Genomic DNA, 26,941 nt, shown 5'->3' on the forward strand with positions numbered 1-26,941 from the left:
TGACGTGACAATCATAGCCCTGTACCTCAAACAGTGGACTCCTCTTGGCTTTCTGCAGAGATTGTGACAGTACAAAGTTGAAGTTTTTCTCTTGTTCTTTATCTTTCACTAGAAATTTTGTATGAGACAAGAAACAGCCGCTCTTCTTGCACTGTCAAAAAAGTCAGAGGAAGATAGGAAATCATTCATTCAGACAATAAAAGCATAAAAGATAAGGCTAGAACATTGACATTTTTAGGCTTTCAAGTACAAAATAGATACCTCTACTAAGAGAAATGTATGGCTGCCATTGCTGACCTCCTGACTATTTAACTTGCAACATCAAGTCTAATGCACACTGTAAAAATCAGTCCAAGTGATTTCAGTACACAAAAGGAGCCTGTACAACTCTGAAAGGAATGCTGGAGTTAAGCTTTAAGCTAGAGCAGAGGTGCCCAACCTTTTTTAGAGTGAGGGCCACTTAAGCGACTTGGTAAACGGTCGCTGGCCACAATGAGCAGAGCAGGCGGATGACGGGTCCGTGCAGAGTGGACACGGAAACGGCCCACTCTACTCTATGGGTCCTCTGATCTGATCAACCCTAACCGAAGGGGATTGATCCCCTTCCGTTTTTTTTTTTTTTGCGAATCAGATTGGAGGTAGGTGGGTGTAAAAGGACACAAATCTGTTTACAGCTGCCGTTTCATAGAGGTGAATGGAGGGTTCGATTGAGTTGGACCAATTGTGCAAAATGGGCCTTTCACACTAATGAAGCGCAGTGCACCTGTGTCTTTCCTGCGGGTTAGCTACACTTTGCCATAGACTTCTATTATATCCTGCAGGTATGGTGCACTTTCTGAAAGCTCACCAAACCCGCAGGTAATAACAGAAGTCTATGCCTCAGTGCAGGTAACCTGAAGGTGCACTGCACCTGCGGATCAGTTTGAAAGCAGCCCAGAAAACACTGCGCAGATATGCCCATATATACACTGCAATTTTAGTAATTAGCAATAAACTGACCTTTAATAACAGTCTTCCATTCTGGTATCACCTGCTGTTGCTGTCCCCGGCAGAGTGCATTTGGTATCACTCAGTCTGTGGCAAGAGACGGCGCTATAAAGGAAGCATCAGCTTATACAGCTCTGCCCTACAGCTGCTTGCTTTGCCGGCTTTATTAACAGCACAGATGCTCTGGGATGGCGGGTCTGCAACCCATGATCTGGGCTTGCCAATCTGCAATCCAACAGAAAGAGGTTACGGGCCACATCAGAGGGCTCCGCAGGCCACATTTGGCCCCCGGGCCACTGGTTGGGCCCCCCTGAGCTAGAGCGTCGGTCAAGTTTTATTATATTTCCCTTGGGAATATTTAATGGCCACTTAATGTCGGTGCCACCAAGGCATATTTTTGTTACCCTTCCCTACTCTATTAACTTCTCCAACTTTGTCTCTGCCTGAATGCAACAGATATTTATACTAGCAGCCACCAATGGAGTTGTGACTGAGCAGTATCACTTAACAACCAAGACTAAAAAACATGCAATTTGATTAAGATCAATATGCTTTGAAAAAGACAATACACACCTTGTCTATCCAGTCCAGTGTAACAATGGGGATGCCTCTCGCAAGTGCGCAGAGGAATTTCACTGTTCTTCGGACACGGTCTGTTATCAGGTGAGTGCAATCAAACACAGAGTCTGCAATGTCCCCACCCAACGAGCGGATTATCTCTTCACCCATTGCATCCACCACCCCTGTGAACAGGACCTGAGGAAGAGAAAAAAAAAACACTCACACTTAAGTATACTGTGACATCAGTTTTTACTGCATTTTATCATTTAAATTACATTACATCTCTGAATATTTCAAACAATATTAAAGAATACAGCTTGCCACGTTTAAAGCCTATCACTTGCTATCACTTTAAATCGTTAACTTGGGCCAAGCTTGCTCAAACAAACCATTTTTTCCATTGCTATGGCAGTTGTCAGCACTGTACAAAATTTAGCTTTAACTGCATACAGTATATAGAGCTGTGTTCGGGTATGAGTACGGGGCTTCCTGTCTGCTGCTGGAACAAAATCAAGTCAGACTGAGAGCTACTCAGCCACTCACAGGGAGCCTTTTATTTTCTCAATGAATACAAGGCTTCCTCTGAGGTGGAGAGGCAGTAGGAGGACATTACAATCTCTATTTCAGCCAATCAGAGGAAGCCTTGTATTCACGGACAAAACGCAAGGCTTCCTGTGAATTGCAGAACAGTGTTTGGATTTTGTTTTCGGCCGCATACAGAAAGTACCACTGCTGGAACACAGCAATCTACACTGAATACAGCTGATGCTACATATAGTCTATACAGCACTGACAGCAGGCACAACTGATAGTAAAAGAAAATTGCCAAGCTGCTCTAAACAAACTACAGTATTTAAAGTGATAGACAAGCTGGAGTTGGGCTTCAATTTAAACACAATACATTTACATGGAGAGCCTTCTTTCTCTATGGTGACTGTCCAAGGGACACTTTAAAGAGTGGAAGCAGCTCTGCGAAAAAGGTAAGAAGGGACCCTTTGAATTAGTCAAAGTATTATAAAGTTTCCACCTATAAACACATCTCTCACAGGGGACATACTCCATGAAATTAAGATTTTTGACTTGCCAGTAAATCAATTTCTTGGAGCACAGTATAGGTCCTAGAATCAAAGTCATACCATGGGTTATAAGCCATCTGCTTCTAAGCAGATAACTTCAGGTGAAAAGCTGTGGGTCATTTCCTCCCACTGTCCACTTTACTGTCATTATCAAAAGTGAAAGTAAAAGAAAATACCACAGTTTTGGTTGACATCAGAACAGGAATAGAAAAAAAAAATCTTACCAAGGAGAGATTAGGTCTGACACCCCCAGGGTTACCTCACTTTGGAGGGATTTCCTCTTACTTCCTGTTTTGGCTATGTAACAGGAAGTGAAGGGAAATCTACCTAATGGGACACAGGAAAAAATAAAAAATCTTACGCTTTATAACCCACCCTTATGCTATTCAAAATGGGAAAAAAAGTTTTACCTTTTGTGACACTTTACAGGCAGTCCCCAAGTTACGATCATCCGAGTTACGAATGACCCCTACTTACAAACGGAGGTGGTGTGATGTCTCTGACGGCTGTTTGCACTCCACACTGGTCCCGATTACACCTGAGCAGCCATCTTACAGCACCAGACACATGCCACACTGCAGTATTGCATGGCCACAAGAGCCCCAAATAACACAGCTGCATGCCCAGAAGCACCTGGAACATCCCACATCATTGCACATGCTGGAGTTGCACTTAAAAATTTACTGTTCTGAGTTACAAACAAATTAGACTTAAGAACAAACCTACAGTCCTTATCTTGTTCGTAACCCGGGGACCGTCTGTATTCACTTTGAACTAATGAGAATCTTAAAAAAAATTCTCACATGACTGTATATTTATTTTATCGTCTTTACATTATTCACAGTGACGTTTATTTTAGCGCGCAAGTTGTTTGTCTTTGGTTGAAAATTTAAAGGGGATATGCAACAGAGAACAGACCTTTTCATTAAAGTGATATAACTTACCAAGGGACTGGGAGTGTTATAGGCTCATACCTTCAGGTGATTGGACACTAGGGGTGTTGAGATTTACCGTCAAATCAATGCATCGGCATTCGACCGTCCATGATGCAGCATCGATGCTGCAGCTTTAAGTATTCGATTATTGAGGATGATGTCATCCTCGCGCCGTGCCATGCCCTGCCTCCGAGTGGAACCGAAAGCAGCCGAAGCTTTTGCGCAGTTTTCTCCTGCCTCCCAATGACGTCATCCCCCTGTGTCGCACCTCAGAGAAGAGAAGACGACACTGACAGCCAGCCCTGCAGTCTGACCTCCTCCGAGTCCCAGTCCCCCCCCAGAGCTTTCCTCCCAGTGGGCTGCCTTCCTCCCCAGGCCAGCACAGAGCACAAGCTGCCGCTGTTACAGGGGGAGAGGGAGACCGACCATCAGTGCCGTTGTCAGGCCCATCACCCGACTCAGGGGGACAGTGTGACAGCAGTCAGGACTGGGAGAGAGACCCAAGCTAGGCCGCACTGTCCTCACAAGCAGCAGGAGAGGAGAGAGACCAGCTCCGTACAGAGCCCAGACCAGTACCTGAGTGCCACTGCCAGTCAGACACAGTGCCACACTGCCTGACTGCCTCTCAGCTCAAAGTCAGAGTACCAACATCAAATCAATCAGGTAGGTAACTGACTGTGTCATTGTCATGTCAGTGTCTCTATCACACACAGACACTGTGGAAGAACTAGAACACTCACTAAACTTGTCATTCTGTTCTGTCCTCAGATTCCAGTCCTCACTCACAGGCAGCAGCAGGAGAGGAAGAGAGAGACCTGCTCCAGCACCAGAACAGCACTGCGCTCAGCTCACTCATGGTCATCATCATCACAGGTAGGGGTAACTCACTGTGTCTCTTAGTGTCTGTCACACACTAGTAGTACTAGACTAAAAGAGGTGGTACGGTACTACTAAACTAAGATAGAATATATAATATAAAATAATAAAAAATATCGTATAATCTAATCTGTATCTGTCCATCACTGTAAATTTAATGCAAATGTCAAATTTTCATGGTATACCAAAAAATTGGGCTAACTACTTTACTGTTTTATCTTTTTTTTTTTTTTTTTTTAAATACATAAAACCATAATTTAATGAAATGGGGGCAGGAGGAGGATGTTGGTGGGACACAGGGACAATGGGACAGTCACAGCGTGAGGTAGAATAGGATTTTTGTTAACTATTTGTTTAACATATCAATAATATGTTAAATAATGACATATACAATTTCATACATCATACTAGTAGAGGAAACTTGTTACTTTTCTAGTGATCTTGTTGTGGCAAGCTTTAGGCTTAACCACTTAAAGTTTTTTTTTTTTTTTTTTTTTTTTTTTTTTTTTTTTTTAATACTGACAGTTTGTAGACAACATTGTCATCACCCCTGTCACAATTACATGGCATGATGCTAGACTAGTAAAAATGGCAGAAGGAGACCAAAAAGAACGAGAAATAAAAATGCACCTAGCTTTTTAAAAGCAAACATCTGGGCACATTTTATGAACATGAACAAAGTGGGAAGCATGAATTGGACAAGTCATACACTGTGTGTAAAGCCTGTCACACAAAAATTAAATATCTAGGGAATACTACTAATTTCAGAAACCATGCTAGCAGTTTTCACTCAGAGATGCTAACACCTGCCACCACCACCACCACCAGTGCCAAGGAAAAAGACCCAGCTCAGCCAACAATTAATGCAATACTCTCAACTTTGCCGTCCAACTCTGAAAAGGGGAAGAGAATAACAAAAGCTGTAGCAGCTTTCATAGCTAAGGACCTGCAACCTTACTCTGTTGTGGACAACACTAGGTTTCGCTACCTGTTGAAGACGATAGAGCCACGTTACAAGATCCCGTCACAAAGTCACTTTACAGAAAACGTTATACCTGCACTCTACCACGAAACCAAAGCTCAGATAATTGCGTCAATGAGCCAAGCAAGTCGAGCCGCAATAATGTGTGATTCATGGACTTCAGTCACGACTGAGTATTATGTTACAATAACAGCACATTACATTAGCAAGGACTGGCAGATCATGTCGCATGTGCTACAAACGAGAGCCATTTATGAATATCACACGGGTGCTCATCTGGCAGAGCTACTGTCTCGTGTTGTGGAAGAATGGTAACTGTCCGATAAATCTGTAGTGCTTGTGACCGACAACGCGTCAAACATGATAGTTGCAGCTCAAGTTGGGAAATTCCCCCATGTGAAATGCTTTGTCCATACACTAAACCTTGCATCCCAGCGAGCGCTGAACGTGGCCACACTCTCCAGGCTTCTTGGCAGAGTGGGATGGATATCCACATTCTTTCACCACAGCACTAGAGCAAGCCACTGTCTAAAAGAGAAACAGAAATGTCTTGGCCTGAAGAATCATAAGCTGATAACTGATGTGCCAACAAGATGGAACAGTGCATACGACCTGGTCGAGAGGTTCTTAGAACAACAACCTGCAGTCTGTGCCACCTTGCTATCCGATCTCTGCACTCTCAACGAAACAGATGTGTCAAATGCAGAGGACGCTGTGAGTGCATTAAAGCCAATGCAGGATGCAACCATGCTGATGTCAGAAGAGCGCAATCCAACAGTTTCTCTCATTGCCCCTCTAAATGCACAACTCCTCCAGAGCATGACAGACACTATGGGAGACACACCCATGATCCATGAGATCAAGAATGCCATGAGAACAGATCTCCTGAAGAGGTACAGCAGTGAGGCAGAAGATCCTTCATACAGCCTCTGCACTGGATCCTCGCTTTAAGGGACAGCCTTTTATCCTCACAGAGGAGGAGAGATTGGGGATATACAAAGGAGTGACTGAGGAGGCTGCATCCTGGGAGGTAATTAAACTTAATTTGAATTTCATCATGTTTCTTGAAACAAACTCGAACTGTGTGGTGTGGTGTAACTTGTAAGCCATGCTTCTGAATCTGATGTGGTTCGGGAACTGCACCGTCCGTTTCCTGTGCTTTTTCATCACCCCATCAGAATCATATGCAATTGACAATGTGTTTTATTTTATTTTATTTTTTCTATTCTTTTTTGTTCAAACACAGATTACATCTAGGACACATGATGAGGGTGAAGTGCCTAGAAGAAAAGAAACTCTGGAAGAAGAAAGTTCACCCATCAAAGACAACCATTCTCCATCTCCTCCCAAAAGAAAGATCGCTGCTCATGACTTTGCTCGGACAGTCTTTCACGGACACTGAAGGTACAATAGAACCCAAGACCCCCTATGCCAAGGCTGAAGAGGAAATGGAAAAATATTGTAAGGCCCCACCTCTGCCTCTCACCGAGTACCCTTTGAACTGGTGGTGTGAGCATGAGGTCACATTTCCCCTCCTTTCTCAGCTATCAAAGCAATACTTGTGTATTGGAATACACAATAATTGGCACAAGCGTGTCTGCAGAGAGGGTTTTTTTCCACTGCAGGAGATGTGGCAATTGCACCCTCAAACCAGAGCATGTGGCTAGTGTGGCATGTGGCTAGTGTGGCATGTGGCTAGTGTTCTTACAGAAAAATCTACACATTCCCAAATGCTAAGCAGCATTGCTTGCGCCTTGCAGTGATCCATTTTAGTTTTTTCTGTCATTTTTTTGTGATTTTAGTCACGTCCAGGAAGTGATGATGTACTATTGTTACGTATCCGACAGTGCCCCTGCTCTGCCCAATGCCCACTGTCAGTCTGCCAAACCAACAGTGGTGTTAAATTTTATATATTTGTTTATAGCACTGTCTGCCATTGAGATAATGATTTTAGATTTTTGCAGATTTTCATTAAAAGGCCCTCTTCCCCTTTCCCTCTTCTCCCTTTTCCCTCCTTCTCTCTCTCTTTATCTTTCTCCCTCTCTTTCCCCCTCTTTCCCTTTCCTTCCTTCTTTTTTTCTCCTTTCTTTCTCCCTCTTTCCCTTTTCCCCTTTCTTCTCTCTCTCCCTCTTTCTTTATTTTTCTCTCTCCCACTTTCTTTCTCCCTCTTTCTCTCTTTATCTTTCTTTCTTTATCTTTCTTTCTCCCTCTTTCCCTTTTCCCCCTCTCCCTCCTGAGTCCCTAATCTATTCCCAATCCGTATGTTATTGTCAAGAAGTCCTTATAACAACAGTTATGCCACTCTAGTCTAGCGCTCCGTCAATGCAGTCACACTGTTGTTGACTCACTGGTGGTGGCAGACTGGCAGCAGACCTGCCTGCAGGTGGCTGTGGCACTGGTAATTGCAATCAATCAATGATCACAGTGAACCTCAATCTGGAGTATTATATGATAAATATTATATTTGTTACAGCTTTTCTAGCACTGGAGGAGATGGAGAATAGTTTTCTACTATTGTGTGTCCAACTGTCCATTTTGAACTTTTATACTTGTAGTTTCGTGTCGTGTGACTACTGGCGTGTTTGTCACAGTGTGTCTGTCATGCTCTGTGACTGTCAGTCTGTTTTTCTAGGGGTTTAACCTTCAACCAATTCCATATTTAATTCCAGACAACTGACGCCCGCCAAGCCACCAGAGGAAGGCAAATCCTTGAAAGAATAAATTGAATCTTAAAACCTGGAGTAAATCTCTATTGGATCACACCAATACACACACACAAAAGAAAAATCACACACCGACCTGATGACGAGTGGCTGACTGTGCCATTTGCCTGCTTGTTGACTTGATATACTGGCCTGCCCTTTCTCATGACTCATGTCTGACGTGTTTTTTTTTTCTTTGTGGTATTTTTGTGTGTTTATTTCTGATCCCATAACGGTTTAACTCAAGGTTTTAAGCTTCAATTGATAATTTATTCTGTCAAGCATTTTTGGGCTTCCTCTAATGGTGGCTTGGCTTCAGTTACAGGTGTATCCTGGTAGAGTGCAGGTATTACATTTTCTGTAAAGTGTCTGAGTGATGACTCGAGTGTCAGTCAACAAGCTTTTCTAGCACTGGGGGGAGAATGGATTATTTTTGAAGATTGTGTCAGACACAATCTTCAAAAATGTGTCCATTACATTTTCACACTTGATGTGTGTGTAAATAAACTGTATGTCAAATGTCAATTTTTGGGGGGGATCAACTTAACCCTCAGCTAAATAAATTCTAAAATTATATTTAATTCCAGACAACTGACGCCTGCCAAGCCACCAGAGGAAGGCAAATCCTTGAGAGAATAAACAACCTTAAAACCTGGAGTAAATCTTTATTGGATCACACATACACACACACACACACAGAAGAGAAAAACCACACACCGACCTGATGACGAGTGGCTGTGCCATGGCCCATTACCTGCCTGACTGTGGCCCACCCTTTCACATGATTCTGATGTGTGTATTTCTGATCCCATAACAGTTTAGATCAAGGTTTTAAGCTTCAATTGATTTATTATGTCAAGGATTTTCCAGCTTCCTCTAATGGTGGCTTGGGTTTGCTTGTTACAGCCAGGTATATTGTGGTAGAGTGCTGGTAAAGTTTTCTTTAAAGTGACTGGGTGACAACTCCGAGAGCTTATAACGCCGATCTAAGCGATCTGTGTTGACTCACTGGGCAGTGGTGGTGGTGGTGGTGGCGGCATTGGCAATCATCACGGTGAACCAGGAAGTTCTGCAACACACTGTGTGACTGTGCTACAGGTTCACAGTGTTTGCCACTCAGTCAGGAAGTGGAAGTGCTCTGTTTTATAGATGTAGGTGGTAGTGTTACTGTTACAAGTAGTTTACTTCTGCATAACAAATATTAAAATGTAAACGACTTTACCAGGCCAGCACTGTACACAACTGGTTTTGATGTCACAGTACTCTTTTAAATAAATACTGTTGTCTGCTGCACTGTTCATGTTCAGACTTTGCTATAAGCAGGGAGCTTGGTGTAATTTGTTTAAATAGCAGATACAAATAAATATATTTCTTCAATTTCTGACTGCTTGCATTTATTTTTTGATGAAAAGTTGAAAACCATGGGCACTTGAGATATTAATCGTGATGCATCGCAAAATCGAATCGAATCGTGGACATGATAATCGCAATCAAATCGAATCGTGCGGTAAGTGAAGATGCGCACCCCTATTGGACACTAGCAAGCTTTTTAGGACAAGCCCACTGGGAACCTCCTCATAAGTCTACCCCACTTCATAAATCCTTTGTTTTGTAGCAAGCAATGCAGAGTAACCAAGGAATGGAAGGGAGGGGGTGGCCTGTGTCCTGTACTGTAAGATAAGAAATTTAAAGGTAAGTAAAATTTCCTCTTATGTTACTCTAACAGTACTTGACACAGGCAAAGTAGTCACAGACCCTGGGAATTCCCCAAGCAATGATTGAGAAGGTTGGGCAACAACTAGGCAAACAGAATTGTAGCAACAGGCCCAACAACAAGAATGGTCAGAAAGAAGCAGGAAATTGACCAAAATGTCTTGGTATGCTGATGCCTAAGAGTTCCCTTCACTGGCACTAAGGTACCAAGCCCAATCCCTAAAAAACAACCCAACACCTTAATCCCCCTCCACTAAATTATTTGGACCAGTGTACAAAGCAAGGTACATAAAGACATGGATGAGCGAGTTTGGGGTGGAGGAACTTGACTGGCCTGCACAGTCCTAACCTCAACCCGATAGAACACGTTTGGGATGAATGAGAGAGAGACTGTGAGCCCGGCCTTCTCATCCAATATCAATGCCTCACCTCACAAATGCGCTTCTGGAAGAATTATTATTATTCAGGATTTATATAGCGCCAGCAATTTACGCAGCGCTTTACAATATAAAAAGGAGACAATACAGTTACAATACAATAAAATACAAGAGGATTAAGAGGGCCCTGCTTGGAAGAGCTTACAATCTAATAGAAGAATGGTCGAACATTCCCATAGATACACTCCTAAACCTTGTGGACAGCCTTTCCAGAAGAGTTGAAGCCGTTATAGCTGAAAAGGACTGGCCAACTCAATATTGAACCCTACGGACTAAAACTGGGATGCCATTAAAGTTAATGAGCATGTATAGGCAGGTGTCCCAATACTTTTGAGAATATAGTGTGTCATTGCACAGGAATGTGTTCCGTAGGGTTCAGTGCTGACTGGCAACCTTACAGTATGTCCTCACGTGTCTAGTGCAGGGTCCGTTTACCATTCTGAGCATAGAAAAGCCAATGTATCCAGAAAGAGATAGTCTCCTAATCTATTTTTATGCAGCGACTGCACAGACATGAATATCACCAAAGAAAAAACTGAAGCCTTGCCTATATGGGAAGGGTAAGGAGAGGCCTCCCCTTTTTTTTTTTTATTGCCAGTGTTCAATCACTTGAAGGTGGTAGCATAACCTATCATAAGGGATACGAAGATGGGATGAATAATAAAGAAACCAACTTGTGCTCGACTGTTGGATGTGCTGTTCAAACTAAAAGTAGTTTGTGAATGCTGTACACTCTATCCCCACTGTAGCCAGACACTCATCAATCAATATAAAAAAATGTCAGCAATCGGTCAGGAGCCAATTCAAGCTTTTCAGAAATTACTAAGAAGTTCATTTATAAGGGAGAGTGAATAATACTATCCACTTTACTTCACAGAGCTAAGCACACTGGCCCACATTCAAACAAAGCACATATATCTGTAGTGTTTACTTTTCTCTCTCCAAAGCTCTAAGTGTCATTTGTCTCTGGTACATTCCAATATTATAAACATGAGTAATTTTTCTCGTTCAAAATTTTTTATTTCATGTTAAAATAAATTACATGTACAGAATATAAGACAAATTATGTGATACCAGAAATAAAAAGTAGACATATTGAAGTACGGAAGATACAAAGCAAAGAAGAATTTCAAGATATTCTCGTGGGAATGACAATAAATGGCCTTATATATTTTAGAATTTGAAAACATTCTTATAGCTGAGTTTTAAACATTTTAATCCCAAGAAAATATAAATATGTCTAAAAGAAAATATATGATTTTAAAGTTTTGACCATAACTTCTAAAGTATGTTTATAGTAAGTATTATATAGTAAGGGAAGAACATAAAAGGTATATAGGAGGGGAAGGGGAGGGAATAATTATCCGGAGGAGGTTTTATATATCATCTAATGTTGTAATTCTATAAAAAATCTTAATCACCATAACAATAAAACTCGGTTATCAATATTATCTGACGTATAATATTTAATCCAGGGTTTCCATATGATATCAAACTTTGTCATCTGGTTTTTATCTATAGCGTCCATTTTAGCATGGATGAAAGATTGATTCATTCTACGTTTGGTTTCTGCAATATTCACCACATCTGTTTTCCACGCATTGGCTATAGTCTGCTTTGCGGCTATCAGGAGTGTAAGAACTAATTTGAATTGTTTCTGATTCAGAAAGGCTGGTTTTAAATTAAGGAGAGCTATAATTGGGTCTGGAAAAATTGGACGATCAAAAAATTTTGTAATTATCAGAAAGATCTTTTTCCAAAATGATTGTACAATTGAGCAATGCCACCAGGTATGTATATAGGTACCTTTTTCTGGACAGCCACGAAAGCAGAGGCCAGTGTTGTCTGTTGAGAATTTGGCGATTCTCGCAGGAACCAAATACCAGCGTGTGAGAACTTTATATGATGATTCAGACACCAATATATTTATAGAGGAAGATTTTGTGAAAGACCATATGTTGGACCAAGACCTAGAATCGATCGTACAATCCAAATCTTTTTCCCACTTGGCCACATATTTAGGTATAACAGTATTAGAATTAGATATCAATTGTGTATACAATGATGTAATACGACCTTTAGCATGTGGTTCCTTGAGACAAAATCTTTCAAATTGAGAAATATTATGTAAGTTTACATTTAAATTGAGAAGAGGAGTATAAAAATCTTTGATTTGGAGATATCTGAATATTTCTGATTGTGGAAGTTTATATAATTCACATAGATCTGTAAAAGATTTTATTGATGTAGTTGAAGTTAAATTATATAGACAAGTGATACCAGCCTTAGACCAAGCTTTAAAGGTTTTGGGATATTTCCAGGCTGGGTAAAAAGTCGGATTCTTGTGGAAAGATAATAGCGGATTTTGTGGAGATTGCAGACCATGTGAATTTCTATACCTATCCCATTATAGATAGAGTGTGCTTAGAAATGGGGTTATTTATAGACTTACGATCCGCAGGTTGTAACCACAATATATTGTTTATAGGAAGAGGATCACAGTCTACAGCTTCAATGAGGACCCATAAAGGAATCTCTGTAGAAGAGTGATATTTTGTTAATTGAGATAATTGAGCTGCCTTATAATATATGTTAAAGTCTGGGAATCCCAAACCACCCAAAGCTTTGGGGAGAACAAGTGTTTTTTTTGTGAAGTCTGGGTTTTATTTTCCCCCAAGTAAATTTCGTTACTTTTTGTTGAATCAGCCTAAGAAAATATGCAGGAATATGAATCGGGAGAGTTCTGAATAAATATAAAAATTTTGGAAGAACAGACATTTTTATGATATTGATTTTCCCAAACCATGATATTGGCATGGATGACCAATTAGATAACGACCTTGTAATATTTTTAAATAGAGCTGGGTAATTAGCTGCAAATAAATCGGAGGGGTTAGGAGTAAACTGCACACCCAGATATGGGAGGCTATGATCTACCCACTTAAAGGGTAGTGAATTTTGTAAAGATTGTTTATCTTTTTCAACAAGTGAAATGTTTACAGCTGAAGATTTTTGAATATTGACCTTAAGGCCCGAAATAAATGAGAATTCTTGTAGTACAACCATAAGATTTGGGGCCGAAACATGTGGAGAAGATAGAAAAAGGAGAATATCGTCTGCGAATAAACAGAGCTTATGATGAAAGCCACCCATTTCAATACCTGTTATAGTGGGTTCCATCCTAATTCTTTGTGCTAAAGGTTCAATGAGTAAAGCAAATAATAATGGCGAAAGTGGACATCCTTGACGAGTCCCTCTCAGTATATTAAACTCGTCCGATTTGTACCCTGCATATCTGATATAAGCTTTGGGATCTTGATACAAACTAGAGATCCATCGTAAAAAATGAGGGCCGAATCCCCATTTGGAAAGGGTATAGTTCATATATGACCAAGATACTGTGTCAAAAGCTTTCATAATATCTAAAGAAAGAAAACAAGTGGGAATACGTCTTTTTTTAGCGGCATGTGACAGGAGTGTTGCACGTCTAATATTATCTCCTGCTTGACGTAATGGAATGAAGCCCACTTGATCACGATGTATTAGATTGCCTATAATAGTATTTAATCTGTTAGCTAGAATTTTGGCCAAAATTTTTATGCCCAAATTTTTTAAGGAAATGGGGCGATAATTAGACCATATTGAATCATCTGTGTGAGGTTTAGGGAGCACACAGATAATTGCAGTTAGGGTTTCACTTCTAAAAGAATGACCTTCCAAAAGGGAATTAAAAGTGTTTGTCAAGACTGGAGATAGGGTGTCTACAAATGTTTTGTAATACAGCGCAGAAAAACCATCAGGACCTGGCCTTTTATTTAGTTACAGATTTTTGATAACTTCAGATACCTCTATAATTGACACTGGTTCCTCCATCATTTCCATTTGTGTTTTAGATAGTGTCGGTAGAGATATATGAGAGAAAAAATAATTTTCTCTAGAAGGGTCCAACTCATTAGAAGAGTATAAATTTTTTAATTGTGTTTTGAATTTTTGTAATATTTTTAAAGGATTATTTGTGTATACCCCCCTAGAGATTTTCAGACGTATCGGTTTCGTTGGGTTCTGGCAGGATTTTAATGCCCTGGCTAATAGTGTGTGAGGTTTATTTGCATTGATATAGAAATTGTGTTGTGATCTCTTAATGGTTTTATCCGCTGCTTCAGTAAGGAATAGATCAAATTCCAATTTAGCTTTGTCAAGATTTATTTTAGATAAAGAAGAAGGGTTATTTTGGAATGCTGTGTGACATTTATTGAAATTTGTTTCTAAAGTCTGACAAAGGATTTTCCGCTCTCTGTTGAATAGGTTTGCTTGCTGTAGACATATGCCACGGAGAACAGGTTTGTGTGCTTCCCATAATGTAGTCGGAGAGACGTCAGGTGTGGAGTTATATTTTATATAATCTTTGAGCGCAATTTCAATATTATTTTTATGAGCTGGATTTTTAAGTAGGAAATCTCTTAATATCCATGTTGGATCTTTTTTTTTTTGGAATTATAGAGGCAACAGTAATGTAGCCTGCACTATGATCGGACCATGGGTTGGGAATAATTTTTGTAGATATTATTTCTGGAATTAGCCCTATGGACATAAATATATGGTCTATCCTAGAGAATGAGCGATGACGGAACGAGTAATGTGTGTATTGTCTCTTGGTTGGATTCAATTCTCTCCAGGTATCTACTAGGTTATGTTTTGTAATTAGTTTTGATAAGAGTTGTCTGCTGTATGTGACTGTGGGATTGGTGATTTATCCAAAAATGGGAATATGGTCTGATTAGAATCTCCACATAGAATTGTAGTACCTATTTTGTGGTGTTCTATAGTTTGAAATAAATGAGAAAGAAAAGAAATAGGATTTTTGTTAGGAGCGTAGTATGATGTAATGGTGATAGCGGTATCAAGTAGGTGTCCTTTAAGAATCAAGTAACGACCTTCTGGATCCTTGATTTTCTATATTAGTGAAAATGGTGTATTGCGATGGAAAGCTATAAGCACGCCTCGTTTTTTTTAGAGGAGGCCGAAGCTGTGTATACTTGGGGGTAGTCTTTACTGAAAAATTTGGGAGTGGATTGTGACACAAAATGAGTCTCTTGGAGGCAAACTATATGTGCTTTCTTGGATGAAAATGTGCGGAAGGCTTTAGTGCGTTTGTGTGGAACGTTTAGTCCCTGAGTATTTAATGATATGATGTTTAATGGGGCCATGGAGTTGGGAAAAGTAAATATGTGTTGGTGTTTATGTTAGAACGTGTGTCATATAAGAAATTATTTGTCTCCAGAGTATAGGGGTGGAGGGAAAGGAGATAATGACTGAAAAAGAAAATACAATTAATATACAATATTGAAATATATCTTAACATATCTATGTTCTTAATGTGTCCGTTGGGAGGAGAAAATCTCTCCCTCCAATGGTACATGTGCCACTGTCAACTGCCCGGTGTACACCGAGCTGCTGAGGGTAGCAAGAGAGGGTGCAGGGAACTTCCCTGCAGGACACCAAGAGCCAATCATATAATTTCATTTTTCAAGCAAAAAACTAAAAATTTAAGATTAAGGCAACCTCAGAGACAAAGAAGAGAGAGAGAAAAAAGTTATAATAAGGTGCCTAAATTATTAGGAACATTTCTTAAATAAGATTATGATAAAAATATTGATTGGAAGTCAGAGAAAAAACTCGGCAGTAGCCATTCTGTTGAAAAGGCAAGATAGTAGCCTCAGTACAAGTGTTTATCAGTCCATAGTGTCAGCCAGATCTGGAGGTGGAGATTGTATGCGACTTCTTTTCTGTGGATTGTAGTCTTCTTCTCTTCTGGAAGCAGAGGAGGGAGTATCAGCATATGAAGATAATTTTTGGCGAGTGTCCGCAGCATCTCTTGATGTGTTTATCATCCCTAGTTTCTGTAAAGTAGTTTGCAGGTCCTTAGCTGTTCGGCACATATATTTGCGACTTTGGAAAGTAAAACGCACTGAGAAAGGAAAGCCCCATTGGTAGATTATGTGATTTCGCTGTAATATTTGCAGTAGTGGTTTCAGGGTTCTTCTTTTGTTGACTGTAATCTGTGAGAGGTCTGTGAATAATTGATATTTATGACCCTGGAAAATTAGGGGATCTTTATTTCTAGCTGTATTTAGCAGTAGTTCCTTAGTGCGGTAGAAATGCAATTTTGCGATAATGTCACGGGGAGGACCATCTATTTTCTTTGGTGCTAGGGCTCTATGAACCCGGTCCATTTCAAGACACTCTAGTGGGATAGCTGGTTGTAATTCTTGAAAAAGTGCAGTAATAGCACCGTTTAAATCAGTCACAGATTCGGGTATTCCTCTAATACGTATATTGGAGCGTCTTGCACGATTTTCAAAATCCTCCAATTTGGATTGTAATATGTCATTTTCCTCTTTAAGAAAATCAATTTCTGAGGCAATGTTAGATGTATAATTTTCCAGATCGTCTGCTCTAATTTCCAGTGCTGATGTACGCTGACCAAGTATTCTAATTTCTTTGGTAAGGCTTGTGGTGATGATATCTGCAGTGGTTTTTAGTGATTTTTGAAGCAGATTTTCTATTTGTTTCAGCGTTACAGGAGGGGATAAGTCTTTTTGTGTGGAAAGTTCTAAATTCTCCAGAACTGACATATTTTTCTCAGGTATTTGGTTAGAGCGACTATGTGCTTTTAATGAGAAAACATCTTTATGTAAAGCAGCAGAGGGGGCTGTCTGTTTGTTCTCCTCACTGTGTCTCCCCTCAGAGGGGGAGGGTTTCAGTGCCATACTGCTGTGTGTGAGGCGGCGCTTTCTTGTTAATTTTCTGCCTCATGGGTCTCCTCTGACCCCCCCGAATGTCACCAATGTAAGGTAGGGATATTTATCTACCGTTTGGTATGATATATATGCGGAGGGTCAAGTTACCTCCGCCGTTATACGGCTCCGTTGTCCTGCTGAGAATGGAGCTCTAAGCCAGCATTACCTCTCGGCTAGGCTCCGCCTTCGCCTCCCTCATGATGAGTAATTTTTGATAAATTTTCCCAAAACATGATTTACATTTTTAATTGGGAGGAGAGCTAAGCACACAGCTTGTCTACTCAGAACACAGTTCTGCTGAAGGGGGATATGTTCCTTTCCTTCAATCAGCTCTCGCCGTGTGGCTCAGATCTCTAACTGCAGTTCTCCACCTCCTCCTCTGTGAAACTGAAAAATGCATATGGATTTCATCTAAAATCAGCACTTTGAAGGGATGTACAAAAGAGAAGACTGCAGATAAACAAGTAAATCTTATGTATAAGGAATTGTTTAATCTCTGTGTATCATCTGAGACTCTTCACTTCACTGGGTATATGAGAGGGTTTACCACCAAGAATTTGTGAACAAGCAGTGGATAGGAGTATATTTTCCCTTTAACCACTTCAGACCCAGGCCAATTCTGACATTTCTCTCCTACATGTAAAATTCCTAATTTTTTTGCTAGAAAATTACATAGAACCCCCAAACATTATATACGTTTTTTTTTAGCAAAGACCCTAGAGAATACAATGGCGGTCATTGCAACTTTTTATCTCGCACGGTATTTGCGCAGCAATTATTCGAACACGTTTTTTTCAGAAAAAAAAAACAGTTTCATGCTTAAAAAAAAAAAAAAAAAACAGTAAAGTTAGCCCAATTTTTTTGCATAATGTGAAAGAGGAGGATACGCCGAGTAAATAGATACCCAACATGTCACGCTTAAAAATTGCACGCGCTCGTGGAATGGCGCCGAACTTTGGTATTTAAAAATCCCCATAGGCGACGCTTTAATTTTTTTTACTGGTTACATGTTTTGGGTTAGAGGAGGTCTAGGGCTAGAATTATTGCTCTCGCTCTCACGTTCGCGGCGATACCTCACATGTGTGGTTTGAACACCGTTTTCATATGTGGGCGGGACTTGCGTATGCGTTCGCTTCTGTGTGCGAGCTCACGGGGACAGGGGCGCTTAAAAATTTTTTTTTATTTTTATTGTTTTAGTTTTACACTTAAAAAAAAAAAAATTAAAAAAATTTATGACTTTTATTCCTATTACAAGGAATGTAAACAACCTGGCACAATATGGCACGATCGGACCTATTTACAGTGAAATATGGGGTCAATAAGACCCCATATCTCACCTCTAGGCTGGGAAGAATAAAACAAAACAAAAAAAAAAACGATCATGGCTTCCTAGCCAGATCGGCGCCGTTAATTTGAATACCGAGGCCGGGCGTGACGTCATAACATCGCGCCCGGCCTCCGAACGATCATAGAGACTCCGGGGACAATCTAGTCCGCCGGAAATCTCTATGATCACATGCTGGGGGCGGCAGATCCTGTGACCGAATCACCGATGGAAACGGTGAGTCGGTAGAAGCACCGGAGGGCGGCGGGAGGGGGGGGGCGTCCCCTCCCGCCGCCCGTAAGAACGATCAAGTGGCGGAACAGCCGCTATGATCGTTCTTATGGTGTAGGGAATCGCCGGCTGAAAACGGCAATATCTGAATGATGTCTGTGGACTCAGGCATCATTTAGATATAACCAGCAAAACCCCATGACGTCAATAGACGTAGTGCGGGTCTCAAGTAGTTAAAGAGTAGTTTGGCCGTGGTCCGGCTGTGGTCCAGCCATACTGCTGCTTTTAAAACCGACCCTTTAGTAGCTTAAAATGCATCAGCTAGGACTACAATACTGTGCAATAACGCTTGAATGTAATCTTGGAATGCTGCTTACATTTTGTCCATTGTTGCTCAGACCAGCTGAGCAGCAAATATCAGACGTAGAAAATACTAGTCATAACCTTCATTGCTGGCAAACAGATGGCAAAGCTTGAAGAGACCTTCACACAACTGCAGAGATAATAAAAAAAACTAAAGAGTATAGACAAACCTTGGGCGGTACTCCAGACTGAGGAATGTAGGGACTGGCAGTCAAAGTGGACACAGACAATCTGCCAGTGCGTTTTGGAGTTAGAACTTCTGCAAGATTACTTAAAGCAGGACTTTGTCTCAGGCGGCTGCTGCGGGATGGGGATGGTTCAGGAGTGGAAATTTCCTGTGGAGCAAGCAGAACATTGTAACTAACTACACAATGTCTATGTATACCCAGTTAGTGATTCTGCACATAAATGGCACCTTTTGTGGTCATCTTGGAACCATCATAGATGGCAGCCAGGTAAAAAGAACAGGATGGTTAGTGTGGAAGGGTTGCAGAGAGGAGTTACTATGAGTGTTACAGAGAGGGGTTAGCGTGAGGTTAACAGGAAAGGTTTGAGTAAAAGGGAGGGTTAGAGTGAGAAGGGTCATATGGTAGAACATCACTCTCACTACCAAAAGAGCACTGGAAAAAAACAAACGAATTTTTAAATACAGCTTACCTGTAAAATCCTTTTCTTTGAATACATCACGGGACACAGCATTTATTCACGACTATCTGGGTTATACGCTACCTCTAGGTGATTGGACACTGGCAACCAATAGCAAGAAGGTTCCTCCCATATAGCCCCTCCCATACGGGAGTTACCTCAGTTTTGTAGTAAGCAATGAAGAGTCCCAGGAAAGAAGGGAGGGAGGGATCTCTGTGTCCCGTGATGTATTCAAAGAAAAGGATTTTACAGGTAAGCTGTATTTAAAAATCTGTTTTTCTTTATCATACATCACGGGACACAGAGCAGTTATTCATGACTATCTGGGATGTCCTAAAGCAATGCATCTGAGGGGAGGGATACACAGCTTAGACAAGTCCCAACTGTCCTTTGGCCCTATAAGGCTGACTGCAACACACCATGACCAAATATTGTCTCTTATCGAGACCTGACATCCACTTGATAAAATCTGGTGAATGTGTGAACTGAAGACCAAGCGGCTGCCTGCAGACCTGAGCCAAAGACACCCGTCGATGCACTGCCCACAAAGCACTAACCCCTCTAGTGGAATGTGCTTTCAGATCTCTCGATGGAATCCTATGCCTCAACTCATATACCTGAACGATAGTTTGGCGAATCCACCTTGAGATAGCCGAAGTCGTAGCTGCCTGATCTTTCTTAGGACCCTCAGGCAGAATAAAGAGAGGCAGTTTTCCTGAAAGGGGCTGACTCCTTCAAGTAGACTTTAACCACTTTCAGACCGGACCATTTTGCTGGTCAATGACCAGAGGTCTTTTTACAATTTGGCACTGCGCTGCTTTAACTGGTAATTGCGCGGTCATGCAATGTTGTACCCAAACAAAATTTGCGTCCTTTTCTTCCCACAAATAGAGCTTTCTTTTGATGGTATTTGATTGCCTCTGCGATTTTTATTTTTTGCGATATAAACGTAAAAAGACCGCAAATTTTGAAAAAAAATGATATTTTCTACTTTTTGTTATTAGAAAAATCCAATAAACTCAATTTTAGTCATACATTTAGGCCAAAATGTATTCAGCCACATGTCTTTGGTAAAAAAAAAAGTCAATAACTGTATATTTATTGGTTTGCGCAAAAGTTGTCACATCTACAAACTAAGGTACGTTTTCTGGAATTTACGCAGCTTTTAGTTTACGACTGCCTATCTCATTTCTTGAGGTGCTAAAATGGCAGGGCAGTACAAAACCCCCCCAAATGACCCCATTTTGGAAAGTAGACCCCCTAAGGAAATTGATAAGTGGCATGTTGAGCCCATTGAATATTTTATTTTTTTGCCTCAAGCGATTGAATAATGACAAAAAAAAATATATATATTTTTTTTTTTTACACAAAGTTGTCACTAAATGATATATTGCTCACACATGCTATGGGCATATGTGAAATGACACCCCAAAATAAATTCTGCTGCTTCTCCTGAGTACGGGGATACCACATATGTGGGACTTTTTGGGAGCCTAGCCGCGTACGGGGCCCCGAAAACCAAGCACCGCCTTCAGGCTTTCTAAGGGCGTTACAGTTTTGAAGGCCATAAAATGCCAAGATGGCACAAACCCCCCCAAATGACCCCATTTTGGAAAGTAGACACCCCTAAATTTAGGGGTACACTAGTGAGACTAGGTAATAAATGGCGGGTGCCCTGAAACTATAAAAAAATAACTAACCAACCAGCGTCACCTGTAACAGTTATATGGTGATCACTGGTGAAAGGGTTAAATAGGGGGCAATCAGGGGGCTTTATGCGGTAGTATATGGGGGTCCCTGGCGCTATAAAAAGCTGCGGCGAACCTAAATACCTACCTGCCTAACTAGCGTCACCTGTGACACTAATACAGCGATCAGAAAAACGATTGCTTATTAGGCTGGGTTCACACTGGAGCGATGCAGGAACGCCACGAATCCGCGGCGGGTTCCCGCATCGCATGCCTTCCGGCGGCAGTTCACACTGCCCTATGCGAACTTCTGGGAGTGTCAGTGAAATGTTAATTAATGACACCCCCAGATCAGTTCGCATATCGCAGTGCGATCTGCAAACTCGGATCGCATGGTGTGAACACCCATGCGATCCGATTCTGCTGCGGACCAAAAAAAGGGTCCCGTGCGAATTTGCGGCGCGAATTCAGCCATACTATCTGTATGGCTGAACTCGAATCGCACAGAGATCGGATGTGATTTGCACTGCAGTGCGGTGCGAATCACATTCGTTCTCATAAACCGCTGCAATGTGAACCCAGCCTTAGTGACACTGGCGACGGGGGGTGATCACGGGGTTAAACCTTTATTGGGGGGGTTAGGGGGGTACATTAGAACTAAAGGGGGCTAACCCTAACTGCCCTAAAAGTTATTACAGTCACAAATGACACCAATGCAAAAAAAAAAAAAAAATGCAATTGGTGTCACTGTGACTGGGGGGGCAGGGGTAATTGGGGGGGTGAAGGGGGGGTGTGAGTGTGCCTGGCATGTTCTACTGTGTAGTGTCGTGTTGGTGCAACTCACCGATCCTCTCTCCTCGGTGCCGGAACGAAAAATACCGACACGGAGGAGAGATTACATCACTTCCTCTCCTGTGTTTACATTACAGGAGAGGAAGTGATGTCACGGAGCATTTCTATTCGTCGGGAGCGATCGCGAGGGGGTGGCCATGAATGAATGGCCGCCCCCTCATCCCGGATCGCTCCCGAACGAATACCGACCGCCGCAGGCAACGGGGGGGGGGCCCGATCGGGCCCCCCACCCGCGGGAAGGCAGGGAGGTATATATACGCCCATATGCCTGCCCGTGCCATTCTGTCGACGTATATCGTCGTGCGGTGGTCGGCAAGTGGTTAATAGCCCTTACTACATCCAGTGAGTGGAGTAACTTTTCCTCCTTAGACCCGGAATTTGGAAAAAAGGAGGGCAGAATGATATCCTGATTCAAATGAAAATTGTAAACTACCTTTGGCAAAAACTCTCGACGAGGGCGCAAGAGTGCCCTGTCCTGGTGCAGAATCAAGTAAGGCTCTCTGCATGAAAGGGCGGTTAGCTCCGACACTCTTCTGGCCGAAGTTATGGCCACCAAGAAGACTAATTTCCTGGTTAATAGGACTAAAGGAATCTGCTTAATAGGCTCAAAGGTAAGATACTGAAGGACTGACAGTACCAAATTTAAGTCCCAGGGGCATAAGGGGGGCCTAATCAGTGGTCTTAGGTGCGTCACTCCTTTAACAAAGGTACGAACCAAGGACTGGGCTGCAATCGGTCTTTGGAAAAAAAGCAGATAAGGCCGAAATCTGACTTTTAATTGTGCCCAAGGCCAATCTTAAGCGTACACCTGCCTGAAGGAAAGCAAGGATCTTTCCAATTGTATACTTACGAGGATTCCAACCTTTCCCTTCGCACCAGGAAATGTATGAATTCCAAACCCTGTAGTAAATGGCCCTGGAAACCCGGTTTCCTAGCATTCATCAAAGTGTACAAGGCTGCACCTCTAACCCTGCGGTCCTTTAACACCCTGGCTTCAATAGCCAGGCTGTCGAATTCAGCGACCGTAAAGCAGGATGGAATATTGGTCCTTGGGACAATAGATCCGAGCGTAACAGAAGGGGCCATGGGTCCCCTACTGCCAATTTCACAATTTCCGTGTACCTGGGGCCACCAGGATCACTGGTCTTATTTCCTCTTGTATCCTGCGCAGCAGATGCGGCAGGATCTGGATTGGAGGAAAGGCATACAGCAGGGAATACTGGTGCCAAGGAGTCACCAATGCATCTTTCCCGACTGCAAGAGGGTCATTGGATCTGGACACAAATCTGTCCAGCTTGGCATTGAACCGGGATACTAGAAGATCCCCATCCGGGGTCCCCTAATACTGACAAATCTGGAGAAACACCTCGGGATGAAGGGACCATTCTCCTGGCAACAACTTTTGGCGACTTAAATAGTCTGCCTTCCAGTTGTCTACCCCCGTATGAATACCGCCGACAGAAACGGCACATGCCTCTCTGCCCATCTTAATATGTGATCCACCTCGTTCTGAGCCGCTACGCTCCTGGTGCCCCCTTGGTGGTTGATATGAGCGACCACTGTGGAAATGTCGGTTTGAACCTGGAGTGGGAGACCACGCAGCCCGGTCGTCCAGAAATGCAGAGCTAGTCGGGCTGCGCGAATCTCCAAGAGATTGATGTGCAAGGCCCTCTCTGCTTGAGACCACTGTCCCTGGACCGACGCTTCCCCCAGAACTGCACCCCAGCCCAGACGGCTGGCATACATGGTCACAACTTCCCAGGTTACTGGTGGAAAAGATTTCCCGACCTTTAAATTGCTGGTTTTTGACCACCAAGTTAGGCTTCGTAGAGTCTGATGGGACAGGACCATAGAGTGGTTTTGTTCCAGGCCTTTAGAATGTTGCTCTGGAACAACCTGAAGTGGAATTGAGCATACATAAGGGACCGCGCTGAAAGACGCAACCATTTTGCCCAATAGCCTCATGCAAAGGCGAACAGATGGTTTTTCTTCGCTTTTCACCCTCTGGACAAGCTCCACTATGGAGTTGATCCTTACAGGAGGTAGACACACCTTTTCTTGGATAGTGTCCAAGTTTAGACCCAAGTACATTAATACTTGAGTGGGGTGAAGATTTGATTTGTTTATATTCAGAATCCAGCCTAGGTGTTGCAAAATTTGTACGGTCTTTAAGATTGATTTAGAGATTGATCCTTCGAAAGAAGAAGATCGTCCAGATATATCCTACCACAGCAATTCCCTGGGATCTTAGGATCGCCAATTAAGGGGCCAGAATTTTTGTGAAGACCTGAGGAGCCGTGGCTAAACTGAACGGCAATGCGACAAATTGAAAATGTCGCCCTTCTACTGCAAAACGGAGAAACCGTTGATGCGGTATGGAGATGGGCACATGAAGGTATGCATCCTTGATATCTATGTATGCTAAGTAATCCCCTTTCTTTAGGGATGTTACCACTGAGCGAGTTGATTCCATATGGAAACTTCGGACACTTAGAAACATATTGAGAGATTTGAGGTCCAAAATGGGCCTTACCTCCCCATTTGGTTTCAATATTGTGAACAGGTTTGAGTAAAACCCTTTGAACCTTTCCTCGTGCGGGACCTCAATGATTACGTCCTGCTTTTGCAGGGAGCAGACATCTGCTAGGAGCAAACATTTAGTTTTCTCTGGTTTCGCCGGAACCCTTGAGCTCAAGAACCGAGTTGGAGGGAACTCCCAAAACTCTATCTTGTATCCTGATGTTATGATGGAAATGACCCACTTGTCCTGAACCCGTTTTTCCAAAGCATCCAAAAACAGTCGAAGTCTTCCCCCCCACCCGTAAGAGAGGGGGCGCCCCTTCACAGGGTAGACTTAGAACTGAGCTTGTTTGACCTTTGAGTCCAGGGTTTTTTCTGACCCTGCGGCTTTTTAAAACCGGACTGCTGAGGCAGTCGATACTAAGAAGAACTAGGTCCCAGAGCACGGGGAATCTTAAAGGAGGGTCGCTTATTCTTCCTATTAACAGGGAGCAAAGCGATTTTCCCACCTGAGATCTTTTGGATATACTTATCAAGATGTTCGCCAAACAGGCGTTCACCATGAAAAGGAAAAGCTGCAAGAAGCTTTTTGCATGGTGTTTTGGCCGACCAGCTTTGTAGCCACAAGACCCTGCGCATATGCACGGACAGAAGTGCACAACGAGACATCTGTTGGATTTCATCTTTTAATGCGTCCACTGCAAAGCACAAGGTGCGAGGGAGTTTCGATAATTCCTCTGTAGCTTCTCCTTGACAAGGTAGGTTCCTGACCAATCTTTTAACACTATCTCTTAAAGAGGAAGTAAACCCTTTCAAACCACTTTGACCTACAGGTAAGCCTAGATTAAGGCTTACCTGTAGGTCCAAGCAATATCTCCTAAACCTATATGGTTTAGGAGATATTTTCCCGAAAATGGGCACCGCTGTCTACGGCGCATGCGCCGTAGACAGCGGCGCGCAGGCGCACTAAATGCGGCAAGTCCAAGAGTGGATCTGCCTAATTTGTCGACTCCCGTGCGCATGCGCGTGAGTGACGTCATCGCGGCTTCGCCGAATGGCAGCGGCGGAGCTGCGAGACGCGACTCCCGTGCGCATGCGCGGGTGTGACGTCATCGCGGCTTCGCCGCTGTCATTCGTCGGAGCTGCGAGACGCCACCAGCAAGATGGATGCGGCGGACTACAGGGGACAGCGGCGACTTCGCTGGCTCCTGTGTCAGGTAAGTGACACATAATGAGCTACTATGCGATGCATAGTAGTCCATTATGCTTTACCTTTGCAGGGAAAAAAGGAGGAAGTAAACCCATCAGGGTTTACTTCCTCTTTAAGGACTGGCAAATGCCAATAGCCGCCATCGCTGGCTGAACAGCTGAACCAGCAACTGTAAAGAAGGCCTTGCCTGGTTATTAGAATCTCGATGCTCAGATGACTCACCATCATGCTCAGGTTCTGGAGAGGGAGATCCGTTACATTTTCTCCCTGCTTGTGTTACCGAGGCAATCATACCCGCTATTTTACCTTCAAGGCCAGATAAAGTGGATGCCAAATCATCTTTAGTAACATAAGCCGAGGCAGGGACACCAGTTGTGGCCACAATGCCTGACAAATGCAATGGCTCAGCCAAGCCAGAAGCCACAAGACCTTCAGGGGAAGTTGGGATAATCTCAAGAGTTTGATCTCCTGTTTTTAAAAGAGGTACTCTTAACCCTGTATTGGTCTTTCTCCCTGTTCCCTTTTTTCTGGAAGACATTGCTTACAAGTATGGGAAGACAGCACTCCCTCTGAGCTTCTAACTGTAATCCAGTATACAGCAGCTATTACAGTTTTTTTTATTTATTTTTTTATTTTTTAGCTATTACAGTTTTAACACTGCCCCCTTTAACCTGATGCAACTTTGGCCAAAAACCTGTAGACTCACGTGCCCAACAAGCTCAATGTCTCCACGTACACATCGGGTGAACTGCCTCTTTTTAGAGGTTTACAAATGGAGTCATACGAATCCACACGGAAGGTGTGGTATCCGAACGTATAGTGGCACCAAAATACAGTGCATGCGTGGCTGGAGACAGTCGACCGTACGAGGCGAAATCACCTCAACGGCGCACGCGTACGTCCGTACGGAAACAGCACGTGCGTACGTTCGTACGGCACCGGCGTCTCGGCATACGCCAGCGTTTCATCGTTATAAAAAACACGGCATAGAGACACTCTGTAACAGCTTTTGGAAAGACACAGTAACAGAGGGGAAATA

At 42.6% G+C, this 26,941-nt stretch overlaps 1 protein-coding gene across 5 annotated transcripts in view; it reads right to left on the reverse strand.

Moving 5' to 3' along the window:
• Window positions 1–26,941, reverse strand: part of MDC1 (mediator of DNA damage checkpoint 1) — a 165,098-nt gene that overhangs the window by 10,413 nt on the left and 127,744 nt on the right. For all 5 annotated transcript variants that reach the window (XM_077463035.1, XM_077462870.1, XM_077462953.1 and 2 more), the window contains 3 exons: window positions 19,158–19,322; window positions 1,561–1,743; window positions 26–151 (listed from right to left, as the gene is read on the reverse strand). In XM_077463035.1, coding sequence (XP_077319161.1) covers window positions 26–151; window positions 1,561–1,743; window positions 19,158–19,322 — 474 coding nt within the window. The remainder of the gene's footprint in view (window positions 1–25; window positions 152–1,560; window positions 1,744–19,157; window positions 19,323–26,941) is intronic.

Source organism: Lithobates pipiens, unplaced genomic scaffold (genome assembly GCF_037356315.1).
Source record: "Lithobates pipiens isolate NorthernLeopardFrog02 unplaced genomic scaffold, aLitPip1_a1.2 Scaffold_1, whole genome shotgun sequence".
NCBI lineage: Eukaryota > Metazoa > Chordata > Amphibia > Anura > Ranidae > Lithobates > Lithobates pipiens.